Source organism: Canis lupus, chromosome 5, assembly GCF_048164855.1.
Source record: "Canis lupus baileyi chromosome 5, mCanLup2.hap1, whole genome shotgun sequence".
NCBI lineage: Eukaryota > Metazoa > Chordata > Mammalia > Carnivora > Canidae > Canis > Canis lupus.
The window spans coordinates 26,131,894-26,158,842 of record NC_132842.1 but is presented as its reverse complement, the minus strand read 5'-3'; the positions used below and the strand labels follow the sequence as shown (position 1 = coordinate 26,158,842).

At 41.5% G+C, this 26,949-nt stretch overlaps 1 protein-coding gene across 3 annotated transcripts in view; it reads left to right on the top strand.

The window, feature by feature from the left end:
- Nucleotides 1-26,949, top strand: part of CELF2 (CUGBP Elav-like family member 2) — an 815,242-nt gene that overhangs the window by 271,839 nt on the left and 516,454 nt on the right. The window contains exon 1 of one of the 3 annotated variants that reach the window (XM_072825847.1): nt 25,701-25,788. The exons of 1 other annotated variant lie outside the window; for it this stretch is intronic. In XM_072825847.1, coding sequence (XP_072681948.1) covers nt 25,736-25,788 — 53 coding nt within the window. In that variant the 5' untranslated portion in view covers nt 25,701-25,735. Of the gene's footprint in view, nt 1-25,700; nt 25,789-26,949 lie in introns of those variants that run through there. One more of the 3 variants, XM_072825851.1, reaches the window with a different exon arrangement.

The following is a 26,949-nucleotide window of genomic DNA, read 5'->3' as shown; positions in this document are numbered from 1 at the left end:
CAGCCAAGACTGGGGCTACTAGAGACTCAAAGTCCTCAGGCTAAGCCAGGTCTTTAGTACTGCCTGGTAACTTTTTTTTTGAAGTTTTCATTTTAATTCCAATTAGTTAACATACTTATATTAGTTTCAGCTGTGTAATATATCAACCATTCCATACAACACCTTGTGCTCATCACACTAAGTGTATTCCTCAATCCCCCATTTCACCTATCCCCCCTCATCGCCTCCACCCCTGCTCACCTCTCCTCTGGTAACCAGTGGTTTGTTCTCTATAGTTAAGAGTCTATTTCATGGTTTCTCTCTCTCTCTCTCTTTCTTTATTTTCCCCTTTGTTTTGTTTCTTAAATCCGCATGAGTGGAATCATATGGTACTGTCCTTCTCTGACTTACTTCATTTCACCTTGCACTCTCTAGCTCCATACATGTCATTGCAAATGGCAAGATTTCAATCTTTTTTATGGCTGAATGATATTTGTGTGTGTGTATGTGTGTGTGTGTGTGTGTGTGTGTGTGTGTATCAATGGCTGCTTCCATATTTTGGCTATTGTAAATAATGCTGCTATACATATAGAGGTCCATGTATCCATTTGAATTAGTGCTTTTGTATTCTTTGGGTAAATATCCAGTAGTGTGATCAATTGCTGGATCTTATGGTAATTATATTTTCAACTTTTTGAGGAACCTCTATACTGTTTTCCACATTACTTCCCACCAACGGTGCATGAGTGCTCCTTTTTCTCCACATCCTTGCCAACATCTGTTGTTCCTGTGTTGTTGATTTTAGCCATTCTGACAGGTGTGAGGTGGTACCTCATTGTAGTTATGATTTGCATTTGCCTGATCAGTGATGATTAGCATCTTTTCATGTGTCTGTTGGCCATTTGTATGTCTTCTTTGAAGAAATATCTGCTCATGTCTTCTGCCCATTTATTAATTTGGTTATTTGCTTTTTAAGTGTTGAGTTGTATAAGTTTTTTATATATTTTGGATGCTAGCCCTTTAACTGATATGTCATTTGCAAATATCTTCTCAAATGCCATAGGTTGCCTTTTAGCTTTATTGATTATTTCCTTCCATGAAGAAGCTTTTTATTTTGATGTAGTCCTAGTAGTTTATTTTTCTTTTGTTTCCTATGCCTCAGGAGATATATCTAGAAAGAAGTTGCTATAGCTAATGTCAGAGAAATTACTTCCTGTGTTCTCTTCTAGAATTTTTATGGTTTCTGGTCTCACATTTAGGTCATTAATCCATTTTGAATTTATTTTTGTATGTGGAATAAGGAAGTGGTCCAGTTTCATTGACTTGCATGTTGCTGTCCAGTTTTCCCAACACCACTGGTTGAATAGGCTGTCTTTTTCCCATTGAATATTCTTGCCTCTTTCTCAAAGATTAGGTGACCATAAAATTGTGGGTCTATTCCTGTATTTTCTATTCTGTTCTTTGACCTATGTGTCTATTGTTATGCCAGTACCATTACTACAGCTTTGTTATATAACTTAAAGTCTAGAATTCTGATGCCTGCTTTTTTTTTTTTTCCCCCCTCCCAAGGTTGCTTTCTATATTCAGGCTCCACACAAATATTAGGATGAATTGTTTAGCTCTGTAAAAAAATGCTATAGGTATTTTGATAGGGATCACAATAAGTGTATAGATTGCTTTGAGTAGTGTAGACATTTTAACAATGTATGTTCTCCCAATTCATGAGTGTGGACTGTCTTTCCATTTCTTTCATCAGTGTTTTATAGTTTTCAGAGTACAGGTCTTTCATGTCTTTGGTTAGGTTTACTCTTGGGTATCTTATTATTTTTGGTGCATTTATAAATGGGATTGTTTTCTTAATTTCTCTTTCTGCTGTTTCATTATCAGTGTATAGAAATACAACAGATTTCTGTACATTGATTTTGTGTCCTGTGATTTTACTGAACTTCTTTATTAGATTTTAAGATTTTTTTATTTATCTGAGAGAGAGAGCATGTGTATATGTGAATTGAGGGGCAGAAGGATAGGGAGGGAGAGAATATGAAGCAGACTCCACATTGAGTTCAGAGCCCAATGCAGGGCTCAATCCCATAGCTGTGAGATCATGACCTGAGCCAAAACCAAAAGTTGGACACCCAACTGACTGAGCCATCCAGGCACCTCATGTTTATTAGTTCTAGCAGTTTTTGGTGGAGTCTTTCCAGATTTCAACATGCAGTATCCTGTCATCTTCAAATAGTGAAAGTTTTACTTCTTTCTCACCAATTGGATGCCATTTATTGTTTTCTTGTCTGATTGCTGTGGCTAGGACTACATTCCGGTACTATGTTGAATAAAAGTAGTAAAAATGGACATTCTTGTCTTGTTCCTGACCTTATGGGAAAAGCTCTCAGTTTTTCCACATTTAGGATGGTGTTCACTGTGAGTTTTTTATAGATGGCCTTTATTACATTGTGGTATGTTTCTTCTAAACCTTGAGGGTTTTTATCATAAATACATGCTATACTTTGTCAAATGTTTTTTCTGCATCTATTGAAATGATCATATTGTACTTATACTTTCTTTTATTAATATGATGTATCATATTGAGTGATTTACAAATATTGGACCACCCTTGAAACTCAGGAATAAATCCCACTTGATTGTGATGAAGGAATGTTTAATGTATTGTTAAATTCAGTTTGCTAGTATTTGATTGAGAATTTTAGCATCTGTGTTCATTAGTGATACTGGCCTGGTGTCTTTATGTAGTTTTGGTTTCACAGTAATGCCATCCTCATAGAATGAATTTGGAAGTTTTCCTCCTTTTCTATTTTTTGGAATAGTTTAAGAAGAATAGGCATTAACTCTTCTTTAAATGTTTGGTAAAATTCACCTGTGAAGCCCTTTAGTCCTGGACTTTTGTTTATTGGGAGTTTGTTGATTACTGACTTAATTTCTTTGCTGGTTACTAGTCTGTTCAAATTTTCTATTTCTTCCTGTTTCAGTTTTGGTAGTTTATGTTTCTAGAAATTTATCCATGTTTTCTAGATTGTCCAATCTGTTGTCATACAGTTTTTTTTATATTATTCTGTTATGATTATTTGTAGTTCTGTGGTGTTGGTTGTTATTTCTCCTGTCTCATTTATAATGTGGTTATTTGAGCCCTTTCTCTTTTTTTCTTGGTAAATCTGACTAGAGGTTTATCAATTTTACTGATTTTTTTTCAAAGAACCAACTCCTGGAAAAAAAGAAAAAAAAAAAAAAAAGAACCAGCTCCTGGTTTCATTGATCTGTTCTATTGTTTTTTGGTTTTGTTTTTTGGAGTTTGGAGTTTATTTGTTTCTGTATCATTTATTTCTGTTCTAATCTTTATTATTTCCCTCCTTCTGCTGGTTTTAGGTTTTATTTGTTGTTCTTATTCTAGCTTCTTTGGGTTCTAGGTTAGGTTGTTTGAAGTTGTTCTTACTTCTTAAGATAGCAAGAGGGTATTGAGATAGTGCTATAAACTTCCCTCTTAGAACCACTTTTGCTATAATCCAGAGGTTTTGAATCTTTGTGTTTTCATTTTCATTTATTTCCATGCTCTTTTTTACTTCATCTTTTATTTCCTGGTTGACCCATTCATTGTTTAGTAGCATGTTCTTCAACCTCTACATATTTGTGGTCTTTCCAGATTTTATCTTGTGGTTGACTTTTAGTTTCATAGTGTTGTGGTCAGAAAATATGCACAGTATGATTTCGATCTTATTCAATTTGTTGAGGTTTGTTTTGTGGGCTAATATGTGATCAATTCTGGAGAATGTTCCATGTGCACTTGAAAAGAATGTGTATTCTTCTGTTCTTGGGTAGAATGTTCTGAATGTATCTATTAAGTTCATCTGGTCCAGTGTGTCATTCAAAGCTACTATGCTTGTATAAAACTACCCTTCTATATATAGCAGTCTATATTAAGTGGATGGTCATTTAAGTTTGAATTCATTCTTATCTCCTCCCCACATTTTAGGTGTATGTTATTATATTTTATATCCTGTTTTTCAGAGTTCCTTGACTGGTTTTTTACCAAAAACAAATTTTTTTACTGCTTTTGTGTTTCCTACCTCTGTACTATTACTTTTAGTCTCTCCTTTCCACTCCAAGAGTTCCTTTTAATATTTATTACTGAGCTGGTTTAGTGGTCATGAACTTCTTTAGTTTTTCTTTGTCTGGGAACTCTTTATCTCTCCTCCTATTCTGAATGATCACTTAGCTAGATAGACTATTCTTAGCAGTAGAGTGTTCTCAGTCAGCCCCTTTGAAAATATGCCACTCTCCTCTGGCCTGCAAAGTTTCTTTCTTTTCTTTTCTTTTTTCTTTTCTTTCTTTTTTTTTTTTTTTTTTCTGCCTGCAAAGTTTCTGTTGAAAAATCTCCTGCTAGCCTTATACGTTTTCCCTTGTAAGTTAGAACTTTTTTTGTCTTGTGCTTTAAAAATTCTTCTCTTTAGCACTCTATTTTGCAAATTTAATTATAATATGTCTTGGTGTAGGTCTCCTTTTGTTGATTTTCTTGGGAGTTCTCTGGATGTCTGTACCTTCCTCAGATTGGGGAAATTTTCAGTTGTTAATTCTTCAAGTAAGTTTTCTGCCTTCTTTTTTTCCTCTCTTCTTCTGGGGCAACTATAATATGAAAGCAATTACATTTAACAGAGTCACTGAGTTTCCTAAGTCTGTTCTTATTTTGCATAATTCTTTCTCCCTTTCTTTTGTTTAGCTTGATTAATTTCATTGATCTGGCTTTTAGGTCACTAATTCATTCACGTGCTTCCTCCATCCTGCTTTCATTTCGTTTATGGAGCCCTTTATCTCTGCTAGGTTATTCCCCATCTCTGTGTTAAGGGCCTCACTCATGTCTTCCACTGTGTTCTCAAGTCTGGTGAGTAACCTTATGGGTCATTGTTTAAATTCCCTCCTATCAGGCATGTTACTTACATTTGTTTTGCTTAGCTCTCTGGCTGTGGCCTTGCCTTGTTCTTTCATTTGGCATTAATGTCTTTCTCTCTTCATCTTGTCTGCCTCTCTGTGTCTGTTTCTGGGGGTTAAGAAAGTCATCTGTGTCATTTGCTCTTGAAAGTAGTGACTTCATGAAGGAGAGGTGCTCTACAGTGCAGCATCTCCTGTTCTCCTGAACCTGGTGATTGAGAGTATCCTATGGGTGTTGAGTCTGAGTCGCTTGTCCTTTCAATGTAAACATCTTCAGTGACTCTGGCTTTGGGGGGCTTTGCTTCCTTTCTAGTGTATTAATGGAATGCAGGCAGGCATGCTGTGAAGGGGTGTACCCACTGGGAAACTTAGGAGCTGGGTGGTGGTAGTAACAAAATTTGTACTAGGCCATGAGTCCTACCTATGCCAGGTTTCCAGAGGTGCCAGAGCAGCTGGGGGCTGTATACCAGGGTGGCCTGGGCAATGAGGCTGGGCCCAGTGCATGGTGGCAGCTGTGTACCCAGTGGCTGAGTGGGGTCTGTGAGTGGCTTTAACAGAATGTGCCTGAGCCCAGGGCTAAGGCTAGCAGGCATGGAGTGGGTAAGTCCTGGGTAAAACTTGTGCATGGGGGGCACTGTTAGCAGGTCAGCTTGCAAGTATTTGTGCAGCCCTGCTTCCTTGGGTGGCTCTGTGTTTGTCTTGTGCTTTAAAAAATGGCACCTGCCAGCTCACTTGTTTTCAGAGAAGTCCCTCAACATATTCTGAGATCAGTATGAATAGGTCTGTCTGCCCTATATTCTGGCATCATGTAAACTGCCCTTTCTATGTTGCCTCTGCACAGGCTGCTGTCTCTTTAAGTGCAGCAACCAAGTATCACTTGCCTTCTCAGCTCACAGAGTGCTGAGTCAGCTGACTTTTAGAGCTCTAGGCTCCAAGTCTCCTTGATTTTACAAACTTACAGAATCCAGTCCCCCTAGTTTCTGAGCTTCCTAACCTTCAGCTGCAGCTTCTTCTCTATATTTAGTTGTGGAGTTTGCTCTGCTGGACTTTGGATGCTCTCCAGCATATTGGCTTATATGCGGGTGCTATCTAGTTATAAATGTGGGATGGGGTGAGCTCAGGGTCCTCCTACTTCACCGTGTTCCAAGCCCCTACCTGGTAACTTTTTAAAAGAATGTTCTTGATGTGTCACTAACACTTCCAATCAACCAAGAAATAGTCATTGAACATTTACTCAGCACTGTTTTAGTTGCTGGAAATATAATTTCAAACACAGTAGATGGAGTCCCTGACTTCAAGGAATGTACATTTCATGGAAGGAAACACATGGAAGGAAACACAAAGGAAATATAGACAAATAAATGGATATGCAAATGTGGAGAACTGATACATAATATAAAGAAGCTAAAATAGGATGGTGTGGTAAAGGAGGGCAGTGGATGGAGTAGTGGGGATGTGCTTTCTAGAGTGCTCAGAGAAGGGCTCTTCTGGCGAGGTGGCTTTTGACTTGAGACCTAAAATGTAAGCAGACAAGCCTGAAAATATCTGGGGGAGAGCATTAGAGCAAAGGAGCAGCAAATGCAAAAGCCCTGGAACAGGAATGACCTTAGTATGTTTGACAGGCAGAAAGGAGGCCCAGGGCCTCTAGGACTAGTCAAGGGAGAAAGGGACAATACAGTCGTAGAGATGGGCAAGTAACAGAGCATAGGGGCCTTTTAGGTCCTGCAGAGGATTTCAGGCTTTGTCTTAAATGTGATAGGAGACCAATGAGGGGTTTTAAGCAGAGGCTCCCCATGATCTGATGAAGGCTTCTTTTTGTCCCACTTGCTCCTTGGCCTCTGGCTCTATTTCCATCATTCTTCTGACAGTCTGATGAAGGTCACCCATTCTCTTTGCTTCTTCTCCATGGCACTTAGACCAATCATCCAGTCTCTTCTTCCTTAAAATCCTCTCTTCCCTTGAGTTCCACACCCCTCTCTCTAGAATTTCATTCCTAGTCTCTGCCCATTCCTGACTCCTCAGTCTCTTTTGTGGGATTCTCTTTTCCATTTACTCTTAATGGTTGCTATTCTTTAGTATTGTGTTCCAGGCCCTAATTCCTCCTTACTTTACACACCCAGCCAGGAGAACATCTTCTGTTGTATATGCTTCAAATACACCTCTGTGATGATGATGCCTGTTTTAGCTTTAGCCCAGATCTCTTTTCCAGGCTCTGGGAAACTGTGTCTAGCTTGCTCCTTTGCATCCTCACATACATGTCCCCAGGTACTACATATTCACTGTATCCTAAACTAAATTCATAAGCATCTCTCCAAATAAGTGCCTCCCTCTAGATTTCCTATCTTAAAGAATACCACCCCATCTAACATAAGCATCTAACAATTTGGTCAAGCCAGAATCAGAGATGTTATACCAGACCTCTCTCTCCATCACCCTAAACATCTGATGACTGGCTCAGTTCAATCTGATTCTTTCTTCATAGCATCTTTCTATTATGCCCACTCTCCTCTACCCCCAACACAACTGTCCTTATTTAACCCTCTCTCATCCCTTGCCTATGTCAATGCCACATTCCCTAACTAGTCTCATGTCCTTAGGTCCTGTTTCTCTCAACTGCATTCAGGGTGATATTTCTAAAGTGCAAACCGATCACACAATCTCCAACTTAAAATCTGTGATTGGCCCTCCACCCCAGGCCTCTTTTCCTTGAGGTTGAATCAGAATGCCTAAGCATGGCTTCAAAAACAACCATGATTTAGCTGTTGCCTATCCTGTGCCAAATTGATTATCAGTCCTTGCCCTGATCATAACACACTACTGGCAGTCCCTTGGTCACCGCTCCTCTCACTTCCCTCAAAGCTCTCCTGTCTGCCTGCACATCAGTCTTTGGTTGATGCCCCTTTTCTCTTTGACAACTTCAGGTCTTAGCCTAGAATTAGCTCCTACAAGAATTCACCAAACTCATGCCCCACCTGCAAACCCAGTTTTCCCTTCTCATATACTTCTGTTGTAGCACCATCTACCATGTTTTTGAGTGAAATAGGAAAGAAAGCATCCCTCTCCCTATTTAGACCACCACTAAAATGTCTGCCTCCTGATGAGAGCAGATGTTGGCACAGGTGGGTCCAGGAGAAAGGGACCCTGGACCCCACTGTTTTGGAAAGAGCCCAGAATAGTAGCAGCAAAACTATAATTGAGTTTATGAGACTAGAGAGGGGACAAATATGTTGGGGCATGAAGGATCTATCCTACATTCTTTGGCATAGTGCCTGATGAGGTCAAGTTCCCAGGGAAGATTCAATAGGAATCTTAAGCAAATACAATGACCTGAGAGAGGAAGCCATCTAACCTGGATGATAAGAATATAAGATGTCTCATTGCTTTTCTACCTGGATGTCCAAACAAGCACATGCCTCAGAGGCTTAAGTCTCAGATGACCCTCCTGCCTCCAAAACCTTAGTAAATTGTAATCTCCCAAAACTGAGACCAAAGCTAGGAAAAGGGAGAAAAAATTATACATTAACTGAGAACTGAACTGCCCTGGTGACATGGGAACTCAAAAAGATGAAGCCAAGTTAAATAAAAAGTTAAGACATATTTCTTCCACACCTGAGTTATGAACTGAGATTTGTATTGTTCTATTTATTCTGAAGAGTAATCACCTATTTATCTATCTCCCTAATTAGAATATGGCATGCCTTGCCCAGAACATAAAGTCTGGCTAATCATGGTGATCAATAAATACATGTGAGAAGAATAAATAGATGAATACATGTTTTAGAACCAAAAATGAGTCACAATTAAGAACTCTGAGAATCTCAGTCTGCTGGGGAGAGAGACAAGGATGCAAGTAAATGTGGAGCAGTGGGTTCTAGTGGAGAACCCACTGGGGGCAATGGGGCAATGGGAACACTGGCATGAACAACTAAAATTCTTGCTGGAAGTCTAGGAAGGCTTCATGGAGGAGATGACATTTTCACTTAGATGTGAAGGTAGACAGCAGATCATGATAACCAGTGGGATCCAGCATTAGGCCTAGATAATGATTTCACCCATTTAAAATTTGGATACACACTACTTCCACTGAAGGTCAACACAAAAAGTGCAAAGATGCATCAAGGAGGGCACTGAGTGCAGAACCTGAGAAGAGGCATTTGGAAAGATAACAGTAGAGTGTGTGTTTGCGTGTGAGTCGCTCATTCTTCCTTCACTTCTTTTTCACCTACCTACACTTGTATAATCTCTGCAACTTACATTTGTATTGCATGTTCAAAAACAGTGTTCTGTGTGTTGACTCTCCCATGTCATAGAATAGTGCTATGGTTTAAGGTTAAAAAGTAGGTTTGAAACTCAGGAAATTTTGGGTCTAGTTTTGCCCTATTTTCTCCCTAATCTTTTCCTACACAGTCAATTAAGTGAATACAATATATGGTCAGTATGGAGGAAGACTTGAACGGGGCCAAGTACTTTGCAAATATCAAATCCTTATTCAACCCAGGGCCTGACCTAAGGAGAACTAGGCTCCTCTGTTCTTTGGCCCCTTCCGTTCCACCTTTACAAAACCTCCAGTCTCTCCTTCTGATTTGCTCTTTTCTTCCTTTTCCTCTTGTTTCTTTCTCTAGACTCTGAACTCTTGCTCCAGCATGGAACATGGCAGTGTAAAGTTTTCTGTTAGCAAGCACTGGTCCCACCTCTGTTGCTACAAATTGAACAATCAAGGCCATCTAGCCCAGTGGTTCCAACCCTTCAGTCTTCATCAGTTTCATCTGAGATATTTTTTTTTTTAAGCCAGTACTCATGGCCTCATTTCAAGATCTTTGAAAATATTCTGGGGTGAGGTCTAGACACAGGTGTTTCTAAATGTCTCCCCAAGAGATTCTAAAGTAGAGTCAGGATTAAGAATCACTGATCTAAGCTCTCCCTCCATATCACATTTTGCTTTTTGTTTGTTTGTTTGTTTGTTTCTATAAAATGGTCATTGGCTTGAACAATATTTAGGAAAGCTAACAATTTACTAGTCTCTGATGTCCCGCTCAAAGGCCCATAATGGTGGATCCCTGGGAGAAAAGTTTGGTGTACATTGGGAGTTACAGGAAGAGAGAGTGAAGCTGGTTGCAGATAAGATGTGAAAAGACAGAGAGAGAGGTGGGACTCTGACACTTCTGTACCTGGTTAGTCCTGGTATTTCTGATAGTAGAGGGTTTTGTGTTTTGCTTGGCTTTGTTTCGTTTTCTTAAGAGAGATAAGCACACTATCTTTGAGGAAAGTGCCTTTAAATCATACCTTTGGACATATACTAATATTATTTAAATACTGTGGCTCTTTTGTTTGTTGTTTTGTTTTGTTTTAATTCAGAGTCTACAGCCAAATAGCCATTTTGCAGAGCTTTCCAGTCCCACCCCAATTCTGTACATATGAATAAGAATGATAAGATTCCTAAGGCACTTATTCTGGAAATTTTTTTGAAAGATTTTATCTATTCATTCATGAGAGGCACACACACACACACACACACACACACACAGAGAGAGAGAGAGAGAGAGGCAGAGACACAGGCAGAGGGAGAAGCAGGCTCCCCTCGGAGAGCTGATGCAGGACTCCATCTCAGGACTCCCGGATCAGGACCTGAGCCGAAGGCAGACACTCAACCACTTAGCCACCCAGGTGCCCCAATCTGGACATTTTTAACAAGAGGAGAGACACCCAGTGCTTCTCCGTGTGGCCAAATTGGTAGTACAGATCAATTACTCTAGACATCTCTTCCCTTCCCGATTTAAGAAGTGAGTTGCTGACAAAGGAAATACTTAGAAAGCCAAGGAGCTCAAACATCTGTGGCCTCTAGGGTATGCAAGGGTTTCTGTGCATGACACCATTATCTAGAATCCTACACATCAGTACAACTCTGATTAATCTGTCAATGTGTGTTAAATTGGGGTTGGTATAGACTTCGAGTAACTTTCATTGGGGGCTTAGTATATTTCAAGAACCAATATGCCTTGTTGAAAGAACAGTCTACTCTTCTGAGTCATCACAAAAACACTAAGAAATCAAGCCATTTCATCAAAAAAAAGCATTTTGTGAAAATGAACCCACTCACTGAGAGAGTCTTAAGTGTCCTTCTTCTCATGTGAATAACTAGTATTTATGGGAAGCCAATAAAGTAGTAGCATTGAGTTTCCTTTTCTCCCCTCAGTGTGTCACCTTGATTGTTCTTCTCCATGAAGGAGAATATATTCACCTTTTGCCTTCTTTCGGTCAGAACATTCAAGTTCTTTGTGACATCAATTAAGTCAATGTGACGTTTCTCAGCCATCATGCTTCATGGTCCGTGATGAGTCTGGCTGGACCCCGAATTTATTTGGGGAAAGTAGTGGATTGTGGGGTGGGATAACTGAGCCTCAACCATAGACCCCCCCCTTCCCACCGCACTTATTACTTGTGGCCTCAAAATGTTTAATTGAACTCTCCGATTTTCATTTATTTAGTAAATCTGGAGGGCCTCTGTGAAGATAATGAGTTAGTGTCTAAGAATGTGTTTTCTAGCTTCAAAATTCTATCCACATTTAAGGTATAGTTCTTATCTTCTTTCAGAAAAATTAAGAAATTCCTTCTCATTGGGGATTTCCACAATTTCTAGTTAGTATTAACTTCTTTCTGTTGGCATACAGTATTTTTGCAGACTGAATGGTGTCCTTCAGAAAGATATTGAGGTCCTAACACCCAGGACCTGGGCAAATAGAGTCTTTGTAGGTGATCAAGTTAAGATGAGGTCATTGGGGTGGGCCCCTAATCCCATATGATTATGTCCTTATGGAAAGGGGGAATTTGAATACAGAGGTGGAGACACCTAAAGAAAGAAGACAGCCATCTAGAAGCCAAGGAATGCCTGAGGCTACCAGAAGCTGGGGAGAGGCCTGAAACAGCTACTCCCTTGCAGACCTCAGAAGGAACCAGCTTTGCCGACACTTTGATCTCAGACTCTAGCCTCTAGAATTGTGAGACAATAAGTGTCTGTTGTTTAAGCTACTCAGTTTGTGGTATTTTGTTATGGCAGCCCCAGGAAACTAATACATTATTATTTCCGGAAGACCTGAAATGCCCTGCAGCTGAAGTTCTGAGCAAGAATCTTTTCTGTCTCCAGCAGGGGTTGTTCTCAAGCAAAATAAGAATGGGAGGTTATGATCTCAAACTTGCTGCCTTTGAAAATGTTTCTGGGAATTAGATGGCTTGAGATATTTAGCTAGACACATGTGGCCCCACATCACCTGTTTGGGAGCCTGGTGTGTGGGTACCTGTCCTCCATGTACCCTCACCTCCACTGTGTGATTTCATTCATGTCACAGGCTCTGATCCATGAATATTTACAATGGAAATTGAAAATGTTTAATTACATAATTTTGACTTTTCAAATCAAATTCTACTGTATTTGTGTGCCAAACCTATTTTATTTTTTTATTAGAGTTCAGTTTGCCAACATATAGCATAACACCCAGTGCTCATCTATCAAGTGCCCCTGTCACCCAGTCACCCCCACCCCCACCCACCTCCCCTTACACCACCCCTAGTTCGTTTCCCATAGTTAGGAGTCTCTCATGTTGTGTCTCCCTCTCTGATATTTCCCACTCATTTTGTTTCCTTTCCCCTTTATTCCCTTTCACTATTTTTTATATTCCCCAAATGAATGAGACCATATAATGTTTGTCCTTCTCCGATTGACTTACTTCACTCAGCATAATACCCTCCAGTTCCATCCATGTTGAAGCAAATGGTGGGTATTCGTCATTTCTAATGGCTGAGGAATATCCCATTGTATACATAGACCACATCTTCTTTATCCATTCATCTTTTGATGGACACCAAGGCTCCTTCCACAGTTTGGCTATTGTGGACATTGCTGCTAGAAACATCGGGGTGCAGGTGTCCTGATGTTTCATTGCATCTGTATTTTTGGGGTAAATCCCCAGCAGTGCAATTGCTGGATCGTAGGGCAGGTCTATTTTTAACTCTTTGAGGAGCCTCCACACAGTTTTCCAGAGCAGCTGAACCAGTTCACATTCCCACCAACAGTGCAAGAGGGTTCCCCTTTCTCCACATCCTCTCCAACATTTGTGGTTTCCTGCCTTGTTAATTTTCACCATTCTCACTGGTGTGAGGTGGTATCTCATTGTGGTTTTGATTTGTATTTCCCTGATGGCAGGTGATGCAGAGCATTTTCTCATGTTGTGACCAAAACTATTATGAAGGGTTACTTTCAAATATAAAAAGGAATATTCACAAAACTTCCCTATGTACTTGGCTCAAGTTTGCATTACAGCCAACTCTTGTTTCTTGTGATGATCAATAAAGAAGTCCCTAGGGATCCCTGGGTGGCTTGCTCGGTAAAGTATCTGACTCTCAACTTTGCTTCAGGTCATGATCTCAAGAGTCATGAGATCGAGCCCTGAGTCTGGCTACATACTGGGTGTCATGGAACCTGCTTGAGATTCTCTCTCATCCTCTTCCTCTGCCCCTCCTCTATTGCTTGTGCTCTTGTGGTTTCTCTCGAGAGAAGAAAATAAAGAAAGGAAAGAAAGAAAGAGAAAGAAAGAAAGAAAGAAAGAAAGAAAGAAAGAAAGAAAGAAAGAAAGAAAGAAAGAAAGAAAAGGAGAAAAAGAGGGAATGCCTTAGTGCAATGATATCAACCTATTGTGCATATTAGCATCACTTGGAAGTTTTTAGAAATACTGATGCCGGGGTAATACCACCCTCTGAGATTCCATTTCATCTGGAGGATGTCCTAGACATTGAGATTTTAAAGCTCCAAGCCAAGATTGAGAAGCTCTGTGCGAAAGCATAGGTTCTGGAGTCAGCCACAAGTGAGCTGGGGTTATGGTCCACCATTTAATGTCTGTGCTACTTTGGACTTGCCTCCACTTCTGCTTCCTATTTGTGATACAGAGATATATCTCATAGTCTTTTTTAAAAATATTTTATTTATTTATTTTTAGAGAGAGCACATGTAAGTGGGGGGAAAGGAAGAGGGAGAGAAGCAGACTCCCTACTAAGAGTGGAGCCTGACCTATGGCTCAGTCTCAGGACCCAGAGGCCATGACCTCAGCCAAAATCAAGAGTTTAACCAACTGAGCCACCCAGCACCCCAAACCTCATAGTATTTATGTGAGCATTAAAAGAGATAATGCATATAAAGTGTTTGGCCCATATTAAGTGTTATCAAGAATAAGTATTTCCTTTGATGACTTACGGATTTCTGGTCATGTTGGGTATTTAGAAAAGACATTGAAAGTGATCCTAGCTACCACATCATAAGGTTATACAGTTGGCTTATCATAAAACTTAGATCTAGATGATGAGAAGTCTTTAGTCACAGCTTGTGATTCATCTGGAAAAAGAAAAAAAAAGAATAACCCTGTAAAAGGTTAATTCTTTTAAAAGGAAGTTACAGAGCAGAAACCCTTGAAATATTTCTATATTTCTCAATCTCCTCTGACAAGTTTTCTATACTCTGTAATTTAACTCAAAGAACAGAAAGCAAGTGAACAAAAAATAAATGGCCTAGCCTTATGTTCAAGAGGTCACGGGAGGTCAAAGGTGCTATAGGAACGAGAAGGACTTTACAATTATGCAAAGTGAAAATCATAGACATAGTGAATGTAATAACCCCTCTGCACCCTCTGCCCCCACAGGATGTATTCACCTTCTACTCATTTTGATCTTTATTTGCTTGTAAGGATTATGTTATTAAAACACACACATAGACATTAAAGGAAAGGCTATAGAATAATCCACTCCCATTTTCACAGAGAACTCATCATCTCCGAAAACTATTTTCAAGTTTTAAGGCGAGTGATGTGAGATGCCTCCTTTGTAGAGAGAAAGCATGGCCAAAACGGAGCAAGAATCACATTATGGAGTTTCTGTTATAACTTTAATATATGTTAAATATTCAGTTATAAAAAGTTTCCCTTTGCATTTGTAATTATAAACTGACACATTCATTTAAACATTGTCAACAAGAAGTCAGAATTCTCACTTTTTAATGCTTCAGTGGAAAGAAAGCCCTTAAGGTTTGACATCACACACATACACACACACACACACACACACACACATCTCATTTTAAAGATTCTATCAAGCCTTTCTTTGAAAATGAATTACTCTATTTCCTGATTCAATAATGTCAGCCTAATGGCTAGGATACACTTGTTTTTATTCTGTAATAATGTGAACAATTTTCATTTTCTCTTTTTATTTCATACTTGTAAAAACACAAGATGCTTTCAGTAAAATAGAGAAATTAGAAAAACAATGGCTGGTTAAAAATGAAATCCAGATCTTTCTCTTTGTTTTCCCCATTTTCATAAAACGCATGCTCTATAAACAAGAGAAAGGGTCAAACAAGCTGGTTTCCAAGAAGCCTCACCCTTTAAGCAGAAGACACCCAGAGGGGGATGTGAATAAAGATTACCGTATGTGTGCAGCCGTAATTCTGTAATTAATTTGTTTTGAGCTTTGTGAAAAGCATGCTTTGTCCTGACAGAAAGAGAGGGCTTTGTCGTTTTCACCAGTTATTTTATCCTAACTCTCAATCGCCTGAGCCTGTTACATTCTTTTTTCCTAGACTCAATACTGTACTTATTGGCTACATTCCATTTTCTTGTTTTTAATCCTCTTTTATTAAGGTGACTATCCAGACAAGCATACGTCAGGGTGGTGGCAGTGCCAACAACCTTAAAGCTTTCTTTTCTGTTCCCAAAGCCACGCCTCGCCAAACAGCTATGGAATGTCCTAACATTTAAATAATAAAAGGATCTTTGGCGGAGGAACTGCCCAAATCAGACCATCAGTGGTCTCTACCACTAGGTTAGAATATTGCTGGACATCACCCAGCTACATCATTGAAAAGGTTGGATGTGATTTGAAGGAGAAAAGAAAAATGGAGCTGAATTTAGGCAGAAAATGTTGGGAGTAAGTAAGCCATAAAGGAGTACAAAAATGAGACAAGTTTTTAGATCCCTGTTTTTCAAAGAAGCTTCCAAGGGATTAGAAGGAATGATTTCATGAATGCGAACATGATCTATAACCATGTCGTTGTGTGGACATATCGAGAAATATAAGATCAGAGACAGACTTCAAAATAGAACCATGCATTTCTTTTAAACTACTCTGTATCTTCTAAAAGGATTACTAAATAGATAAAATAATATGAGAGGAGGTCATACATCTCCAATTATAAAAAGAAATACAATGGAGAGAACTTAGGAACTAGCAAAGGCGCAAAAAAAAAAAAAAAGATTGAAATTATGCTAATTGTCTACAGCCATACCACTCTGGATGCGCCCAATCTTATCCGAAATTATGCTAGTCATTGTATTTGTGTATGTTTACTTCCAGTTGTTTTTACATTTGTTTTGCACATAAATGTGGATGTTAGAAGTCACAAATGTGAAGTCTGTCAATATGTTGTTTGGTCCTCAAGAGTGTGTGTGTGTGTGTGTGTGTGTGTGTGTGTGTAAAATCTTAAGTCAACAATACAAATCAGAATTCACCTAAAAAAAGAAGGATTTCTGTCATCCTTTAATGAAGTGCAAGATCTGGTATAGTCGTGGGCTCCACCCGTTATGGCAAGAATAGATTGGGTAGGACTCCTGCCCCCAGAGGCTCATCTCTCTAGCCAGCAGCACTCCCGCCTCTGCATGCTGTTCCTTAATATTGCTGAATTTCCATTGCCAGTAATTACACATTTTTACAGTATAGATAGATTTTTTTCAGTAAGAGTGAAACAGGCCTTCAGTAAGACTGGGAAACAGGAAAGATTGGTGGTAGAGGGAGGAAACATAATTGTAAAGGAGAATGAAGACTGAATATTCCAGAAAAACTGGAGAAAGGAAGATTGTTGCATTTTAATGAACATCTTCCTTGCCAGCTTCACTCACTATGATACTTCTGTGGACTCTTGGCAGTTGAATTTACAGTCCCTGGTAGGAATACAAAATATTGATAATATGTTATATATAACATACTATGCCCTGCATTTTTCGCTTATTTAAAAAGTCTTTCAAAGATATTGCACCAAAGCATGGTTTTGATAGCTTCATAATATCCCATTTTATAGTTACAACTTTGTAGGCGTAGATATTTTTAATGTACCTTAAATTGTTGGACATTTAGGTGGCCTCTAATGGCTCATTAATATCATTACTATTACAATGAATATCCTTCTACATAAATCTTAAAAGCCTTTGGAAGTGAAATTTCTGGGTGAAACAATAAGAATATTTTTTGAAAATTTTTGGCATTCATTACTAAATACCTTTCTCAACAACTAGTTTAAACATTCACCAGCCAAATATGAGTGGGTCCATTTAATTGTACCTCATTCTGCCGTTAGGTATAATCATTTAAAGATGTTTACCAATTTGATGCTTAAAACACTGTATCTCGTTGAATTTAACTTATACTTCTTGATTCCTACAGAGATTTTATGTGCACATTTTTGCTCTGAGAGAGTATGTATGAATGACGTGTATGAGGGTTGAGGCAGGGGTTGTTGCCTCCTATATAGGACCAATTAGGGATGGATGTCTACAAAGGAAAGTATGAAGGCAACCAAGTGGTCATTATATTACGATAGTTGTCTCAGAAAGGTTGCTGAGAAAAGTGGTTTTTAAAGGGAGGTGAATGGATGATTGGGGAATCTTCGGAGATCTAAGAATAAATCTATGGTTTCTGCTTTCTACCTTGACCTATGAATTAGATATGTTCATGGGAAAGTCTTCGTGAAATCACCATGCTCATTAACTCAATCATCCATTTGAATGACATTTTGACCTTAAAATTCTTTACCCTTGTTTCTGATTGTCAATTACAACACACCCACCATATATTGAACAAGAGTAACTCTTAAGAGTTTGGTGGGTTTCAAATCTTGTCTCTGCCACCGACTCACTTCAGCCATCATTTACCTCTTTGTGTGCCTTAGTTTCCTTGCCTGCAAAAATGAGGACAAAAATAGTCTGCCTTATAGGTTGTTATGAGGATTTAGTGAGTTAATTTTTGTAAAGACTTTAGAACAGTGTCAGGTACATAGTAAGTGCTATAGGATTGTTAAATCAACGCAATATTCCTCTAAATTTCCCTTCTGGCCCTTCTACTTAGAACTGTGTCTCAATTGTTTAGTGATCTAAGGAAATGCTTAAGTACACTAGAAGAAATTAAATATATTAAGGAACCCTTCACAATATTTTGTAATCTAAATGTAATCTTTGGGGAGTACCCTTGGATTTTCGTATATTGAGATATCTTAAATTGTGGCAAACTGGCAGCTGTGTTTTGTTTTCCTCTCTCTAATGAAATAAAATAGGAATTAGAGGAACCAGTTGGAGCTGTGTCACAGGCAGTTAGTAATTTCCAAACTTGCCAGTCAACAAAGAATTATTTTCGGTGAGCTCGAGTCCCAGTTTTTACAGCATTAATGTAATTATAAGTGATTTTAAAATTTCTCATCAAGTGGTAACTTATGGAATCTTTGACATCGGTTGCCTATTAGGTTAATTGATTTTAATTTTTAACCTTTTAGAAGAGTTTAGTGCATTTTTGTTTCATCAACAATATAAATAGTTATAGTTTCTATTCACCCCAGATCCTACAGGGCTTGGTTCAATGCAGACCCTAAAACTATTCCTTAAAAGTATCTACAATAATTGTTTTTTGAATTGTAGCATACTTTGCATCAGGACTTCTCAGTACTGCACTCAGAGTGGTGCAGGTCTGTAGATTGTAACCAATTGCAAACAAAGTTTATAATTAGAGGTAAGAGTTCAAACATGCATAGCAGTTCTATAACTTTATGCCTATTAATTCAATAATTTAAAAATGGGATTTGTACTTTGTATGCTTTGTTTTTCCTAGTAATTCAATTAAATATGATATAATTGGACTGAAGTATTGGACCACAATGTATTGGAAACAAAAAAAAAAAAGAAAGAAAAAGAAAAAAAGAAAAAGAAACATGGTTCTTCACCATGGAGGGAAGCACTGACTTGCCTAGTAGACTAATGGGAACCTGCTTTGGCATCCTGACGGATCATTTGATTGCCAAATAAACCCTTTATACAATCAAATATTATGCAATATGTGTTTGTTGTGGTGGTTACCACTTTACATTAAATTGCCAAGTTACGAAGTTTTTAAATCTGTATCTTCAAGTGACTTTTCTGCACACCTCAATTCCACCTAAGTCTGCTGGGTTTTGATTCAGGGAGAATGATGGAAGGCTTATCTTTGCCTCTTAGTGATTCAAGGGCGATATCCCTGGTCAGGCAATCCCTCTCCAGGAGCAGATGCCGACACTGCTTCATTGACTGGAAACTTGGCAATTGTGCTTGACTTTTCTCTGCAACTCAGATATCCCTTTCAAAAACCAATGAGGAGTCCTGTCTCTACGCACACAAACGCCAGAGCAATCTGAAACTGCCATTTAAAGAAAAACAAAACAAGATGATAAGATCAACGTTGCAGGTTTTATTCCCTGGCCTGGGACCCCAGGGACTATCTGAACAATACATCCTTCTTCTGGGCATTCCTTTGTCCCTGTTGGTGTAAGCCATGAATCCTAACAAAAGCAGACTGGAAATTCAAAGAAGGGCATTACACAGCTTTGAAAATCTCATCTTCCATGGCAGTACAGGAGTTAAAGCTTGAATTTTCTTTTTTTTTTTCCCACTGTATGTATCAAATTTGGCCTGTGATTCCTTTGCATGGCATGAAAAGCAGCCGGCTGGGTGTGAGTCTCCTCTCCCTTTCTCACTTGTAAAATATGCCTGGCAAAGACCCCACATTCCCCTCCCCCAGCTTTAATCCATTTTGCCCTCCTGTTCAGCTGACTAAGGCTCCAGATGAAAAAAAGCATTCCTTCCCAATTGCTAGAAGGGCTTCGCATCAGTAGAAAATATTCAGTAGATATGTTAGACCCCCAGTAACATGTTCGGCCTTTCCCTATACTTAGCAGGTTTTGTAGCTGTCTCTTTAGAGACCCTTTAGAATTTTTCAAAAATAAATAATAGCAGGGTTTGTGTGTGTGTGTGTGTGTGTGTGTGTGTATGTATGTGTGTGTCCCATAATAGCAATTCTCAAGTCATTGACGTAGCACCAAAACACACATCTCTGTTCACAGGCTTTTCATTGCATCAGGTGTTGTGAGCCAAACATGGAAGCACTTGAAATTCCATTCAAGTTATATTCATTTATTTAAAGACAGAAGAAAAAACGACCATCTTTGGAAGTTTGTCTCTACAGACATCATTAAAGTAAAGATATGTACAATACACATTTTATGTAACTGAAGATTAATGGTTAACTATTCAGGTACAGATTCCTTACAGCAGGAGCTGATGTGTGGTGCAAGAACAAAACACAGCAGCTGTGTTAACTGCCAAGTCTCTCTGTATAAAATAAATATAATACAGAGATGCTGCCCAATTTACAAAACGTCAGCTTCAGTCCATCTGAGCATATCAGTGTTACCAAAAGTTAAAAATGCATTCAACTAACCAGGCTTAAGACAAGAAGCCTAGGTGGCATTTCCTAATTCCCAATATTGATATCCAATATCTAATAAGATACAAGCATACTTTAATCATATCCCTGCTTTGCTGAAAAAGCAATCTCAATGTGGCTTTTTATGTTTGGCTTGTAACTAATACACGAGAAAAGCTTTAAGAACATTTAAATAAATGCATTTTGATGCCTACTTGATGATATCAGGGTGCCTTTATAGACCACCACAAATGAAAAATAATAATCACAGTGATCTTGCTATTTTTATTTAAAAGTCCATCTAGCCTAGAGCTACCAGATTCAGCAAATAAAACCACAGGGTACGTAGTTAAAGTTGACATTCAGGGCGGTGGAAGGGGGAAGCAAGTAATTGTTTATTAGTAAGTATGTCCCATGTAATATTGGGGGGGTGTATAACACTAAAAATTTACTCGTCGTTTCTCTGAAATCCAATTTTAACAGAGGGTGCTATATTTTATCTGGCAACCCTCGTCTATCATCATTGCCACACTATGGTTTGCTATGAAAAGCATGCAAAGCTGGATCCTATTTCCAGGGTCAAGAACAAGTGCTGGAGTTTCTGAGCTCCCTCCATCTGCCAACTTTAAAAACCCTGGCATATCAACAAGACCAGGAAAGCTTCTTTAACAGAAGCAGAATGCATTTCCAATTAGTCATTTCAGTTTCTTATAGGGAGAGAGGGACCTTCCCCACTTGAGGAGAAGTTAAGAGCTGGCAAATAAGAAAAGGAAAAATCTGGGACAAGCAGAAGGGGAAAGAATCTTTATCAGGAAGTTACAGAATTAGGAATAAGTGTAAAGGAAAACTTTCTAAAAGAGAACAATTATTTAGGATAATCATATTCCTAGGAATCCAGAGACAGAGAATGAAAAAGAGGATATAAAAATGTGTAATTTTTCCCTAAAGGGAAACATTTTAAAATATATTTTTTATTTTTCTTTATTTTTAATTTATTAAGTTCTTGACTCTCGGGAAGTTAGACATTTTGTGGGAGAGAAATTTCCTGAGACATCATACCTGCTTTCCAAACCTCTGTTCAATAGTCCGTCTAATATTTCTTATTTGCCAGTGGATGGAGAAGGCCTGTTTTCTTTTGTTCTTTGGCTAATTCACACCTCCAGGTGCTTCCTGCTTCTCTAACATAGAAGATGAGCTTCCACAGATCTCCAGCTTTGGCTCCAATGACATTGACCGCGCCCATATGAGATGCTGTAAGACCTGGGTAGCTTCATGCTTGCTGACTCTCTCTCAGCATTTTTCAGGGTCTTCTGGAAGGGCCTGGATCCGGTGTGAAATGCAGACTCCTGGGCTCCTGCTGTTGTCTCCTTCCTGACATTTTGCCTTTCAATCTGCTTTTCCAGGTGACTTGAAACTCAGTATCTGTGGAAAGCACGGGCTCATGGGGCTTGGCGCTTTCCTTTGTTTGGATGGAAAAGGTACAGACAGTGGGGTTGCTTTTTGTTTGGATTTGGGCTTGGGTTTCTGTACTTGGAAAGAGGAAGGGGTAGCATGGGACCTTCAGTTATGTGAAAGGGAGAATGTTGACTCTTGGGCTGGTAGTAGCAGGACAATTCATGAGTATTGCTTTATACAGATTGGATTCTTCTTTAACACATACGGACCATTCCCAAGAGCCAACCATTGAAGAGCCATTATAAGCCACGACAAAATAATCTGAGTTTTTAAAGGCATACATTTATCAAAATAGGAGAAGAATAACACGAATCAAACTAAAACTCATACAATGACACAGAGGAAGATTATATTTTTTTGGCTGAAGTTTTCACAAGGCTAAGCTTAACCTTTGTGTTTTATATACATTTTATTATAGCTTTTCCTGAGTTATAGATGAACAGTTGGCCCAGTTCTGAACAGGGCAGTGTTTTGGTTTGTTTTTAGTGAACACCCTCACAGGTGAAGGTGGGCAAATCATTCTGATGGGCTTTCTCTTAGTAGGAAGGATCCACCTGATACGAAGCTGTTCAGAATCAGGAACAGAGTGCTTGGAGGAAGGGGAAAAGGAATCCGTGATACACAGGCAATGTGGAATTACTCTAGAGGGTATGTGAGAAAACACTTGGTCCTCAACAGTAAGAAAGCAAAGGCCAAAATATTCAGCTTGTTCTGGACTCTGTACAACCTTTAACAGACCATTCCTCTCCCTCATCACCAAGTACTTCCAGGAAGTGGATTTGCAAGTGTGTCCTGAAAGCGAGGGTCTCCCTAGAGAGCCCTAGAAATCAAAGCATGAGGTTGAAGCAACCCCTCTTACCCATCCCTAACCTGATCCTAGCCCCAGTCCTACATCCCAACAGATGCTTTCTGCTTGAACATTCCTCTCTACTGGAGGGAGGGCGCACCTACAGTGCTGGTCCCAGGGGCCCTGGGGTCCCATAGGCACACCTTCTGGGTCCCACACCTCCCCCAAAGGGCGACTAGCCCTGTCAGCTCAGGCCATCTGCTTACTCTCTGCCTGCCCAAATACCCTCAGCTGCATTAACAAACTGGGGGTGCTTCTGGCAATTTACCTCATTAGTAAGTTAGTCATGAGGTCTGAATGATGAATATTCCTAAAGAAATTAGAGCAGTTCCTTCTACCTAGTAATAAACTTTCACTCTTAATCTCTTTCTGTATTGGAATTTGGTGCAGATTTTTTTTTTTTCCAAAGGAAAGTTTCTACCGCCTTTAAAAAGTTTTTGGAAGAACTAATGCCTTAAAATGGTATTTCATAGTTAATGAGCATGCTTTTGTCCTTTTGTCCTTTGACTGGAAGCCAGGTCCCTCTCCCTTTCACCCATTAACCCTGAACCCCAAGAGTTAAGGACTCTTTCCCTTTCTTTCCCCAGTTCTGAATTCAGGGGTGTGGTGGGTTAATGATATAAGGATGATGTCATTACAGTCACAGAAACTATTCCATTATAATCTTTTGTTTTTTCCTTTGCTAACTTCCTAAAGGGAGAAACATTTTACTAATTATCCAAGCATTTGAAGCCCTTTGGAGGTACACTCTGCATAAATGCTATTATTATCACCCACATTTGGTGAAGTCCTGGGCATTAGAAGTGTTATGTACATGTCTACACATTATTACGCTGTGGCCCAAGATCCGCAGAGGGACAGCAACACAGCCCAGGAAGAAACGTGAAGCCTGAAAGAGGTGATGGTTTTGGTAAAGGGTATGACCTTCTTTTTAATTTCAGCATAAAGATGATTGTACTTCTAAAGAGAGTCATTTACAGCCATTAAGGAAAGTATATTTGACTGTAGAAGAACAAGTGTACATCGGCTGAGCGTTTGCTGCAAATTTTAAGGATGGGGTCCTTAGAGAAAAGGAGGATGGGGAACGGATTTAAAATGCTCTGAGGGGCATTTGGAGTTGACTAGAACTTCCACATCTTTCCCTATGGAGATCCAGGAAAGAACAGAGATCTCTTTCTTGGAAGGTTCAGCCTCAAGGCAAGAGACAGGAGCCCTTCCTCCTGGCTGACAAAGATTATGGGTAGTAACGTCATCACAAAATTGGAATCGTATCTTGTGCCCTTTTAAATCTTTACTTTTCCTGGGGTGGGTGGGTGGCTCAGTGGGTTAAGCATCTGACTCTTGGTTTCACTTCAAGTCATGATCTCAGGGTCTTGGGATAGAGCCCCGCCCTGGGTTCCATGCTCAAGGGGGGAGTCTGCTGGAAGTACTCTCTCTCCCCTGCCCCCCCCAAAAAAACAATCAATCAATCCTTAAATCTTTACTCTTCCTTATTGGGCAAGTCCTGGTTGGTGCAAGTGTGTCCTTAACACTCCCCTAACATCAGTTAAAATCTTTTTTCAACCAAGAGACAAAAAGCCCTAGATCAGTGCCTCCAGCTGGCTTATGTGTCTGGGTAAATTGTTTTATTAGGCCAGTGAAGCTGATTCTCCATTTATGGTAATGCTCTTGAAAATTCCTTTTAAAATAAATGTAAGAAAAAGAGAAATTTGATAGAAAGAGAATATCCAGTAAAGCTCATGTGGCACGCAGCTAGGAGGAAAATCTTGGGTGACCTGAGAGATGGGACTCAGGAGCCCACGTAAACTAGATGATTTCAAGGTCCTTTATCTCCAGAGTCCTGCCAGGACAGGAGGAAGAGCTTCAGCTGTAGAGTCTTAGCTAGAAGAGGGGGGAGGGTGTGGGAAAAGGGGGGAAGGGAGCAGAAAACCGTTGCTTAAGAGGCAGTGCCTAGGAAAATAAGAAATCTGTACACTCACAAAGAAACTCCATCAGCAGAGAGGAGAACAGGAGATGCTAGAGGAGAATAATCCTGCTCTTGATATAAATATATATGTATGTATATTTAACTTCTGCTCTGCACAGTTTCAGATGATTATGGAAAGGATGCTCAGCTTTAAAGAAAGGACAAAAGATAAACAAGTTGAGGGAAAAAAGCCCACACCCTTCCCCATTGTTCAGAGAAATTCTACATCCCTTCCTTCGTGCTATTTACAAACAGAAGAAAGAAAGAAAGAAGGAAAAAAAAAAGAAAAAGAAAAGCAGTGTAGTAAAATCACTGTCAGAAAACATACAATACATTCGAGCTTGTTAGCAGCCCGTTCCCAAATTATTTAAAAAAAAAACAAATCCTAAAAAATTTAAAAATTTTAAAAATTAGAAAAATTAAAAATCCTAACAGTCATGTAGTTACAGCTTCTGAGGGAAGCTCTGAGCCGGATGCTAGCGTCCCAGAACCCAAGCCACCAAAAAAAAAAAAAAAAAAGGAAGAAAGAAACCTAACCAGTCTTCCGACAGGAATTTGAAAGCAAAATCTGCGAGACAGGAGGGGTGCCCCAGAGGAGGAGGCTGCATGCAGCTCGCCGTAATCTGTAAATGATTGCTGCTAAAGTCTGGAGGCTTCAGGCTTGATCTGTGTTTGTTCCAAAAGAAAGCCAAGGAGGACGGTGTTAATAAAGAGAGATTTAACCGAGAGCTGTGCTTGGAATAAAGTGGGCTACAAAAAGGTCAAATTTGATCAGTTGGAGCAGATTACAGGGGCTTTAAAAGGTGGTGTGGAGAAATGAGCCGGGCCTGGAAGTAACCTAGCGCAGGACCGCTGTGGGGGCGGAGGGCGGCCGGGCCGCGCGGGCTCCTCGCTCCCGGGCAGGAGGGGGGCAGAGCCGGCGCCCCGCAGCCCCGCAGCCCCGCCGCCCCGGCCGGCTCCCCCGCGCCCCGCGCCCCGCTCCCCGCCCGGCCTGCGCGCGCTCCCGCCCCCGGACCATGGTGTCCCTAACCTCCGACTCCGAGCCTCTCAGAGACTGGAAAGTTTTAAGGTAGGCCTGCTTCTCTTTCTCTCCGCGGGCTGGCCCCGCTCGCCGCCAAGTTGCGCCCCGCCCGCGGGGCAGCGGGTGTCGTCGGGGCCGCGCAGCGCAGGGCGCCGGGAGCAGGGCGGCCCCGAGACCCGGTGCCCCCAGCCAGCCCAGGGCGCGGGGTGCACGGCGGACCCGAGACCCCGTGCGCCCACCGAGCCCAGGGCGCGGGGAGCAGGGCGGACCCGAGACCCCGTGCGCCCACCGAGCCCAGGGCGCGGGGAGCAGGGCGGACCCGAGACCCCGTGCGCCCACCGAGCCCAGGGCGCGGGGTGCAGGGCGGACCCGAGACCCCGTGCGCCCACCGAGCCCAGGGCGCGGGGAGCAGGGCGGACCCGAGACCCCGTGCGCCCACCGAGCCCAGGGCGCGGGGAGCAGGGCGGACCCGAGACCCCGTGCGCCCGCCCAGCCCAGGGCGCGGGGTGCAGGGCGGACCCGAGACCCAGTGCCCCCAGCCAGCCCAGGGCGCGGGGAGCAGGGCGGACCCGAGACCCCGTGCGCCCTCCCAGCCCAGGGCGCGGGAAGCAGGGCGGACCCGAGACCCCGTGCGCCCACCGAGCCCAGGGCGCGGGGAGCAGGGCGGACCCGAGACCCCGTGCGCCCGCCCAGCCCAGGGCGCGGGGTGCAGGGCGGACCCGAGACCCGGTGCCCCCAGCCAGCCCAGGGCGCGGGGAGCAGGGCGGACCCGAGACCCCGTGCGCCCTCCCAGCCCAGGGCGCGGGGAGCAGGGCGGACCCGAGACCCGGTGCGCCCACCGAGCCCAGGGCGCGGGGTGCAGGGCGGACCCGAGACCCCGTGCGCCCACCGAGCCCAGGGCGCGGGGTGCAGGGCGGACCCGAGACCCCGTGCGCCCGCCCAGCCCAGGGCGCGGGGAGCAGGGCGGACCCGAGACCCGGTGCCCCCAGCCAGCCCAGGGCGCGGGGAGCAGGGCGGACCCGAGACCCCGTGCGCCCACCGAGCCCAGGGCGCGGGGAGCAGGGCGGACCCGAGACCCCGTGCGCCCGCCCAGCCCAGGGCGCGGGGTGCAGGGCGGACCCGAGACCCGGTGCCCCCAGCCAGCCCAGGGCGGGGGGAGCAGGGCGGACCCGAGACCCCGCGCGCCCTCCCAGCCCAGGGCGCGGGGAG